At 32.3% G+C, this 10,900-nt stretch overlaps 1 protein-coding gene across 1 annotated transcript; it reads left to right on the top strand.

Annotated features, from left to right (window-relative positions):
* The first annotated feature begins 6,652 nt into the window (after positions 1-6,652).
* On the top strand, positions 6,653-10,900 carry LOC113397353 (organic cation transporter-like protein). The gene is made up of 6 exons (XM_064219282.1): positions 6,653-6,875; positions 7,331-7,526; positions 8,332-8,431; positions 8,692-8,842; positions 9,176-9,775; positions 10,720-10,900. Exons 1-5 carry the CDS (start codon positions 6,824-6,826, stop codon positions 9,724-9,726), a joined length of 1,050 nt encoding a protein of 349 aa, XP_064075352.1. The 5' UTR covers positions 6,653-6,823; the 3' UTR covers positions 9,727-9,775; positions 10,720-10,900.

Below are 10,900 nucleotides of genomic sequence, written 5' to 3'. Positions count from 1 at the left end.
GTCTGTTTAGGACACGGCACAATTGTAAAAAGTATAAAAAATCAAAACAAAAATAATAGATTCCGGACAAATAAAAAATACTAATAAACAGTTTGTTTATTTGTATTTTTATACTACTTAATCTACTAAAAACACAACAAAATAAGAAAGAAAATATAAAATAAAAGATTTGGTAAGCAATGATAGTAATCGTGTCCTAAATAGGTGTACCATTCAGCTTCCAATTTGGGTTCCAAAAACCCAAAGCTGATTTTAAATGGTATTTTGTGTTGGGATTGCAAAACTGACACAAACTGAAAGAGGTTAGACGTTGGAGCGACGGCTTAACGTGTTTTCCGAGGCATGGTAGTGAAAGAAAGATTGCTCACTTTCAAGTTCCAGACTCCAAACTGTTACTGAAAATGATGAATCCTTCAACTTTTTATCGGCTTGACCTGGGCTTTGCTCCACGAACCTCGAGAACTGTGGCCTTATATTTAGTATCCTAGTCTAGACCAACGAGGCAGTCTATTATCATGATAAAGAGAATTTAAAATAAAACGTTTCAAACAATAACTTCTATATGCTCTACGTAGAAAAATATTGTACGCGAGTCTCCTTTGTACTTTATTATTTACTAGTAATTCGGTCAGTCACGATAAAATAATTTTGAAATATAAAAATAAAATTTATTCACATAATAAAAGGAATAAAAAACGAGTCGCAAGTTCCCCCCGCCATACATCTCTCATTAACGGTTTACTGCGTTTTGACTTTTATGGACATTTTCGCGTGTAAAAATTTCCCTTTGAACGTTTAAAAGCGCATTCATCTCTGTTTGCTCCTCATTTTACCCTAAAGCCTTATGGAGGCTTTTTGCCACTATATATGCACTGTATTTAACAAAAAATGTAAACTCAAATAATGTTGTTAAAATATTTTCCAATTTCGTTAAAGTCTGATATGGCCGCTGTATTTATTATTTATTAGAATATTCTAGATCGATTAAATATTAATTGTACTCTCCGAGTATTCTATTACCAAATCGGTACGAAAAATGAATAATACAGAGTAGTTGCACATTATTGGACATTGATTGTTTACATTAATTCATAATATCAAAAAAAATTAAACAGACTGGCAAACTATGACTACGATAATATCAAAAATATCAAAATCATATCATTAGGTAATCCTGGCTAATAATTTGACTTAGCAAAGTGTATTAGAAGTGATTTTGCTCTTTAATTTTACCAGGCACAAGTTAAACCATTATACGTTTTAGGAGTATTTATTTCAGTTCCATTAAAACGCTACTCGATATTCAACACTACGGATCGTTTAATTCATACTGTTATTTGTATATATATATTGAATAGGTACATTTATAATTATAATTATAATGTAATAAGAAGTGAATTTCAGAAAATAACCGTAAATCATAAGGAAAAAACTCGTTCAAATTTTGGAAATCGTATGAAATATAGCGAGGCCTACGGCTGGAGGACGCAATATAGACGATTTAAGCACTCACATATGGAGTAGTTATCGGTGTTAGCTCGGACAGATGGAACGATTTCATGCAACCGTTTCGATTTTTTTGACTAGCTCACTCTTCTATGAAACATTTATTGAAAACGGCTTGATATACTCAAACTCAAATTCCTTTATTCAATATAGAAGCATTACACTTACTTATTGATGGTCAAATTAAACACTACCACCGGTTCGGAAAAAGGAATACCCTGACCTGAGAAGAACCGGTGAAAGAAACTCAGCGGGTCTTTTTTTTTTTGTCAAATTAATTACATACATAATTGTATATGAATAGAAACAGCCAGGAGGCGATCGTTTCATTCCCAAGGTGTGCTATCAAACATAAACTCACTAATTGTATAGTAACCTTTCGCACACAAGCGTTCCTTAACATTTTTTTTTAATTTGGCATCAGAAGCATTTTGAACACTTTCTGGGATCCTGTTGTAGAAGCGTATTTATTGCCCCACAAATAGTTACTGACTCTATGCAGTCGAGTAACAGGAGTAACAAGATTGTGTTTGTTCCTTGTACCAATGTTATGAGAATCACATTTTCTCATAAAAACATTAATATTTTTCCGTACATACAAAACATTACAGAATATATATTGAGAAGCAACAGTTAATATCTTAATTTCTTTAAATTTATACCTTAATGATTCCTTGGCTCCTAGGTTATAGATCGCGCGGGTAGCCCTCTTCTGCAGCACAAATAAAGTATGGATAGCGGCTGCGTTACCTCAAAGCATAATACCGTAGGACATTATTCTGTGAAAGTAACTGAAATAAACTAGGCGAGCCGTATCAACATCGGTAAATAATCTAATTTTTTTGACCGCAAATGCCGCAGAACTCATTCTACCCGCCTATCCGTTTATATGGGGGAGTCACTGTAACTTTATTAAGAGTAAGGCCAAGAAATTCAGTTGTTTCAACTGGATCCATCGATTCCCCATTGATAAGTACATCGGGTTTTACATTTTGCACGTTTGGTGTGCTAAATTTTACAATTTTAGTTTTTTTATTATTCAGCCTAAGATTATTTACGCTAAACCAGTGTACTATATCAGACATAGCATTGTTTACATCGTCATACTGTACCTGTTTCCTATTAATTTTAAAAACCAAAGAAGTATCATCAGCAAACAATACTATATCATGTTTGTTCCCAACAAGAAAGGACAAGTCATTTTTGTATATGAGGAATAGAAAAGGTCCAAGAATTGATCCTTGTGGGACCCCCATACCAACTGACACCCCAGGAGACCTTGTCCCTTTAACGTCAAACCTCTGAATTCTATTGTTAAGATAAGAAGTCAGAAGGTCGAGTGCACATTCTCTAATTCCATAGTAATACAGTTTCCTGACCAGAGTTTCATGTTGAACACAATCAAACGCAGAAAATTCCTAAGGCATCGTGCGACCTCTCCCAGGCTTCATAGATATTTCTTATAAGTTCGAAATCTGCGTCGGTAGTCGAGCGACCCCTCATAAATCCATTTTTTTTTCTATGAAGCAGATTGTATCTATTGAAATATGCTAATAATTTATTTAGAATATTTTTTCAAATATTTTGCTGAGGGTTGGTAGTATTGAGTTTGGCCTATAGTTGTTAGGATCTGAAGAGCTAGCAGATTTAAATATTGGAATGACTTTACTATGTTTCAACGGGTCAGGAAATACACCACGTTGAACACAATCATTGAATATTATTGCAAGATAAAGTGCAATCACATCAATAATTGAATTAATCACCTTTACTGGAATACCCCATAGATCAGCAGTTTTCTTAATGTCTAATGACTTAAATGTACAAATTATATCATTGGTGTTTGCAGGGGTAAAATTAAATTTTGATTTGAATTCTTGTACATTTTCTTTCATCAATGATTCAGCAACTGCTGGAGAAGAAATAAGTAACTTAGTTGTAGAAACTGCTATGTCAGAAAAAAAATGTTCAAAAACTGAAGCAACTACTTTCACTATTTATGACTTTATTATTATAATTTAAGTTCAATTCGGAGCTGCGACTGCCACCTCTACCAGTTTTACAATTAATAATTTTCCAAGTCATTTTTATTTTGTCATGTGCATTCTTAATTCTATTTTTTATAGTTAAAGACTTTGCCAAAAAGCACACTTTTCTAAATAATTTTGAATAGTTACTTACATAGTTGGCAAAATGTATACCTGTAATTTCATTCGTTTTGTTTGAATTTTTATTAATCTGAGATAAAAAAATATAATTAACTTTTAGACTAAACAATTCAAATATAATAAGTAAAATTAAATATATATTATGAAATAATCTATTAAAGTTTATTTAACGTGCTTTCCTAAAACGACCGTACCATTAAATTCCAGTCTGCTTCCTGCTTCTTTAAAGATATGCTCAATAACTTTTTACTGGCTCTACCCAGGATACAAACCCGGTATCTATAGCTTAACAAGCTAAAATTAGTGAACAAAGGAAACGTTAATGACTCTCAATTTTTCCTATACTAAAACCAAACGAATTGACACAATGAAAAGATAACGATTGATAAAGAAAGGTAACCTTGTATTGATCAACGAATCGTATGACTTTTCATTTGACAAGCACTAAAGTTACCACTGGAGATTATATTTATTACCAAGTGTAAATTATAAGAATACACACGTGTCCGTATTACTTGAGAGTACGCAAGTATCGTCATACGGAACTTACGTCAGTTCACATTCAATCAACGATTGCACTTGTGTTGTAATTTGATGTCAGTGACACCTAGAATATTACTCTCGTCTGAGGATTTACTCTCTTCTGAAACTCTATTGCAGCTACAAACACAAAAATAGAATTATTGTGTCAAAATAGCCATGAACGAATCACATGAATCAACACATATGGTTTTGATATACATACGTACATTTGCAATTTGTAAATCGTAGCTGAGTATCGAAAATTTAAGGTAAATGTTTTGAAAATTATTTCTACAAAGAAAGAATTTATAGACTAGAGTTTATTAACTGATATCCGTATTTACGAAATATTATTATAGAAACAAATAATTTGAATGGATGTATTGACTATACAACTTCCAAAGCTAGATGTTCTGAGATATAATCTTTCATTCCCGCATTTATACAACGTTTATCAACATTTCTATCAAAATATTCAATATATTGCTATGTAAAGTTCTACATAATATTGTTAATATTATTGGACAAGCCTGTCTGGTGCTAGGTAATCACCACTGCCCATAGCAATAACCGTGTAAGCACTATGTACGGTAAAAAATATTACCCATTCCTAAAATTACCAAAGATCCACCATCCTTGTGAGCTAAGATGTAACTTCCATTGTACCGGTAGTTACACCGACTCGACTCGACCCACTATTTCTGTTTGGCGGTAGATTACATGATGTGTGGGTGTACCTACACAGATGGGATTGTACAAAGCTCTACCACCAAGTAGCATTCATACTTTTATAATTGTTGAAATTCGACACTGGCTCCAAGATCACTAAAAGCTAAAATGTCATATAAATAAAAATTATATTTAATTTAGTAATACATTTCTCATGTTACTAAATAATATCTCAGCTCACACAACTGTTAAATAAATAGTATCCCACCTGCTATACAACAGTGTGTCTCAAATGTTGCTGAGTCGAATAGGTAATTAGGTAAATCTAGACAGAGCCCCGACTCCTAACAATGCCTTTGATTAGTAGATTACTAGCCGAAGCGCTTTCAGGAACTATTCCCTGTTACCTCACGTCTCACGATTCATCCTTACGCTATTGTAAACCGGAGCTTCGAATTCACTTGCTATTGTTCTAAGTAATTGGGCTTTTATGATACAAAATGCTGCACATTCCGTATCTAAAGTTGGTCGAGAAATAGATAAGCACGTAATGGTAAAATATTTTTTTACTCCTTTACCATACACACGTACGGACAAGAAGAATATAAAAATTACTGTATTTAATGATGCGACATGACTTATATTTTTGTTTATAGTATAGGCAGGCGGACAAGCAAATGACCTGGCCACCCCGACGGGCCTGCTAAAGACCTACCAAAAATTAAATATGTGGTGTATAATATACATGACTGCCTCATTGGTCTAGTGGCTTGATATAAGGCTACAGATTTGATTGGGCCGATAAAAATCTGTTGGGTTTTTCTGTCGAACAATTCTCATCAACAGCCCGAAGTCTGAAAGTTGGAAGTGGTTCCCATGCCTCAGAAAGCACGTACAGCAAATGAACTATATACGGTCGTGTCGGATTTTCCATTCCATCGAATTATTAGAATATATTGAGTATGAGAGTATTTGCGCACATACTTATGTATCGTAGATAAGTATGTGCGCAATTTATCTTACATTCAATTTTCTTTATGTACAACTTCTTTTTTTTAATGAACCACTGTTGATAATTAATTTTATTTTTGAGTTGGTTAAATTTTTGGTCCTAGTCAGTTAAATTGATATTGGAAAATGTGAAATCATATTTAAATAGGCCAAAATAATTACAGGTATCTTATACATAGTGTCTATTGATTGGTTAATATTTCTTACTGTACCAATGGGAAGCGTTAACAACTTATCATCAAGACCGACACAACCCCTTCGAGGAGGAAAACTGGTACACAAAATTTGGGATCAATGAAAAAGTGATTCACGTAGAATGCAATGAAAACTTCCGTAGTCATCATAATTTTTCTACCCAAGACACAAAAAAGCAAAGCACCGAAGCTCCAAAGCGAATACTTTATTTTTATTAAAATTTTCCGTTATTTAATTATTATTTTTTGTGATCCCATCATTCGACACTTATCTCGTTAACTGTATCAAGCGGAAGTAATCGATTGTTGTATTAGACGCATAACATTACTTGGCTTACTGTCTTGTGTGTTCCTTTGGCTTTCAGTTCATAGTACAGCAATTGCAACTTCAAAGCTGATTTGTTTTTTTAATTTTCAAACGGCATTTAACGCGACAAAATTTCACAATTTTTTTACGGAGGAATATTTGTTTTGAAAAGTGTATAACGTCTTGTTTTAATTATGACAAGTCTTTTTAAGTGTGATTTATAATAGGGTACCAATTTCATACTTAAATAAGCAGCATCCTACCGCACATTTGATTGGGACTTAATCGCTTAATTTATTATATTTCTATTGTTAATTAAATGATTCGAAGATGGTTTCTACCGCAGATGAAAGTGTTTATTTGGACGACGTGCTAAAAAAGTTTGGTGCTCTTAGTCGTTACCACATAAAAGCTATTTTTTTAAATTAGTTTTGCGTTCTTTAATAATGGTATGCATTGTATCAATTACGTCATCGTCGCTGAGGAGACCCCAAACAGGTAATCAAGTTCTATAAGATACTTATGTTAAGTATTTATACACATTTAAAAAGCAGAAGTAAACAAAAATCAAAAATAATGTTTAAAGAAGAAAATGACACATTTATTTTTGTGAGTAATATTTGATTAGAAAAAACTTTTTAAAATTATTGTTTTTTTTTTTATAATTATCAAATTCTTATCTTTGGAAGACATATTATTTATACTTTTTTAATTTATTCGATTATAAATAATGCAAATAAAAACAGTAATAAGTTATTTTTAATGAATGAAAAAGACTATTACTGATTATCTTGTCAGATCTTCTCATTCAACAATACATTTAAAACGTGCCGTATTATAGAAAGATCGTACTTAAATAAAGTTTATAACAAGTATCGTGAATCAATCAAAAAACAAAACGTTGAAACCGTACAGTGACTATTGACAAATTCTAAATGAAATAATATTTACAGATGTAGATTCGAGCAATGTGAATCAGAGATCAAAGACTTCGAAACACCGTACAATTTCACCACGCCACACAATTCCCGGGGTTGTTATAGATATTCCTCCAATTCCGAAGAATGTTACCCGACCAGTTTCAATACGTCAATTGTGGAACCTTGTGATGAATGGATTTACAAGAAACAGGATAGCTTTGTTGCTGAGGTAACGTTATACTTTATAGTCTGGATAATAATTTCATTTTTGTTGAATGGAGAAGCGTAAATATAATCCAATATAATGTTCTTTTATTATTATTGTTTTGTTTGACATCATATTGTTTATTACATTAAAAAAAACAACGATTAATACGTATTAATATAAGGATTAAAATTTTCAAACAAAATTAAAACATAATTATTATCTGTTCTATATTCAATAACATAATTTAAATGTGATAAAAGCGTGGAGTTTCTATTCGTTGATTTTTATATAACCTATAACTAGTTATCGCCCGCGGCTTTGCTCGCGTTTTAGGGGTTGGTTGTCATGTGTTAGGCAAAGAAGTAGCCTATGTCCTTCCTTGGAGTTCAAGTTTACTTCATACCAAATTTAATCATATTCATTTCATAGGTTTGGCAATGAATGAGCGACAGACAGACAGACAGAGTTCACATTTATAATATTAAGTATAGATTTAATTGTGTTTAATTATACCTATCTAATTTTATTGGTATTTATTGATATGTGAACCACACACGGTACCTGCTCGTTAGATTTAGGGTTCATTCTGATTATATCGAAATATTTGATAAAATATACTCATTATTTAAATAAATATTTATCATACAGAATACGTTTAAAATAAAATCAGTGCGAAGTCAAAAGGGGTGTAAATCAGCTTAAATAAAATCTAATATAAGCTTACTATATGAGTTTAATAAGTATGTCGAGTAAGAGAGTTTGATAATTTTTAATTATATATTAAAACGATCCGCCACCAAAATTTTTGAAAATATGTATTTTTCAGTTTCATTTGGCGTGCCAAGATTGGAAGCGGACTTTTGTTGGCACGATTCATAGTATCGGACTTATGTGCGGACTATATTCAGGGCCAACTTTCTGATAGATATGTGGCAAGTATTTTAATCAAATATCAATAATAATAATATTAATATAAACAGTATACTAAAATGTTTGTTTAAAAATTATCGACTTTTGTAATTATCTAAATAACATATAAAATCTTGCTATCTCCATTTGAAAAGCGCATACGTTAAATAAATCAATTTATTCATGTGCGTATCACAGAAATAATTTTAATAATACATGTAGTTTATCTTCCAATTTCAATAACAATATTTATCTGAAATGTTTGTTTTGTTATAGAATTGGTAGGAAGGCAGCTATCATAATCCCTGGTCTGGCGGCTGCGATATTTGGTATCGCCAAAAGTTATGCAACCACTTATTTCTGTTACATTATACTAGAGTGGTTTGAAGCAACGCTAGGAGACAATTGCTCTCCTACCGTTATTCTAGGTAGGTACTCGACATATCCAATGACAACAATGACAAATAATTACTTAATTACTTTCGATAATTTGACTTTAATTATTAATTAATTTAATTCTATTATTCTATTATCATAAATAAGATGAAATGAGCGTTGAATTGTCAATATTAATTAATTTTTAAAGCCTCTTATAACAGTGTGTTAATCAGGTTTGCTTTCAAAGGTTAAAATTAAAATTTGTTTTTGTATTGCAAATATTTGCGGCGCCATTTTCAATAAATATTATATTTTTCATTTTGAAGGTGGATATTATTAAAGTCGACGGATAAAAGGTATGAATATATACGATTTTTTTACAGGTGGTGAACTTGTCCACAGTGAGCACAGATTATACCAGCAAATATTCTTTTGCGTGATGACTGCATTAGGTGGAGTATTATTTTCTTTAGCCGCATACTTAGTGCCGTACTGGAGACACTTCGTCCAACTGATTTATGCACCGTCTCTGCTTTTCATATTATACTACTTTATCATGGACGAGAGCGTGCGATGGTTACTAAGTAAAGGAAAAAAGGAAAAAGCAACGTTGCTGCTCAAAATGGCGAAATTAAACAAAATATCTTTAGATGAAAAATTACTCGTAAACATACGCTGTGAAGATAATGCGACGAATAATTACGCCTTGAGGGCGACGTTCAGTTCGAAAACAGTGATCAAAAGATTTTTAATATGCTTAATAGGGTGGACTTCTTGTACGTTCATATCATTTGGATTGGTCGTAAATGTTGGTTCGTTGGCTGGAAACAAGTATTTGAATTTTGGTATAATGGCATTGTCCGATATACCGGCAAGTATAGCGATGTTGTCCATATTGAAACGTTTCAAAAGAAAGAAACCCTTACTTATATAGTTCGTTTCTGCTGGAGTAATTTGCTCAGTACATCCCATGATACCAAAAGGTGCGTAAATTATGATTTATAAACATAAAGTGAGTAAAGTTATAGACTGATAATATCCCACGAGTGGGCTAAAGCCCAGACTGGGCTATCATTAAGGAAAAAAGATCTTAATCCACCATGCTGCTCCAGTTCGATTGTGGATCCATGTGTGGCAGATTTTTATTCGACATAAGCAAGTTTCCTCACTATGTTTTCTTTCATCGCCTAGTACAAGATTAATTGCAAGAGCAAATTAAACATATGAAAAAAGAGTTTAATTATAGTTGAAGACTTAACCAAAAATTATAACTATAATATTTTTGATCCGCCTAAAATGACGTCTTTATTTCATTTTAATTAATTTTCATCACCGACAATCGGCGCATGAGGTCTTGTAAATCAAGAACATATTAACTAAAATTCGAATCGCTAAGAATTGTAAAGGTTTTGTGTGGTTTAAAATGAACTATAAATACAAATTTAAAATTGTATAAACGCGTATTACCCAAACATCGGCTCTGTTTTTGGGATCAGTAAAATTAGAAGAACCATTTGGTAAGAATAGTTTCCGCTCGAGTTGTCAGAATGTTTAAATCAAAATATTAAAAGTGAGCCAGTCCCCGTGTTTTCATCTGAGTTAAATTTAATGCTCCACCCCCGTAGATTTTAGTCTGATGTTAATTAAAATAAGAAGATAGAAATGGTAGATCCTGAATGTAGCCTTTCTTATGTTAAAGGTAACTGGACTGACAAATGGGTCATTTTATGGTAAATGGTCACCACTGCCTATACACATTAGCGCCGTGGTACCTACCCAGCTTGTACAGATATCTACGACCAATTCCTTTATAATAGTCGTAAAAATAATAAGTTATTCTCAATACGTCAACAAGATCATTTAGAATTCGTTTATTTATTACTTAGTTTATTTAATCTGTGAACTTATTTGTTACTTTATATTCCAGAATATATATGATCGTCGACTGGAATATACTTCTCAGGAAGATTTGTATCAACATTTACATTTGCGACTGTTTATATTTACACCTCGGAATTGTTTCCAACTTATTCGAGGAATTCCATGCACGCGCTTTGTTCTGCAATCGGTAGAATTGGTTCAATTCTAGCCCCAATGACGCCATTACT

This window comes from Vanessa tameamea, chromosome 3 (genome assembly GCF_037043105.1).
Source record: "Vanessa tameamea isolate UH-Manoa-2023 chromosome 3, ilVanTame1 primary haplotype, whole genome shotgun sequence".
In the NCBI taxonomy this organism is placed as follows: Eukaryota; Metazoa; Arthropoda; class Insecta; order Lepidoptera; family Nymphalidae; genus Vanessa; species Vanessa tameamea.
This window is presented reverse-complemented; position numbering and strand designations above follow the sequence as displayed.

Excerpts from the sequence above, each read along its gene's own strand:
- LOC113397353 (XM_064219282.1), top strand. The coding sequence starts at position 6,824 with ATGGTATGCATTGTATCAATTACGTCATCGTCGCTGAGGAGACCCCAA. Across the intron at positions 6,876-7,330 it reads GCTGAGGAGACCCCAAACAG|ATGTAGATTCGAGCAATGTG; the intron begins GTAATCAAGTTC and ends TAATATTTACAG. Across the intron at positions 8,432-8,691 it reads AGGGCCAACTTTCTGATAGA|ATTGGTAGGAAGGCAGCTAT; the intron begins TATGTGGCAAGT and ends TTTTGTTATAGA.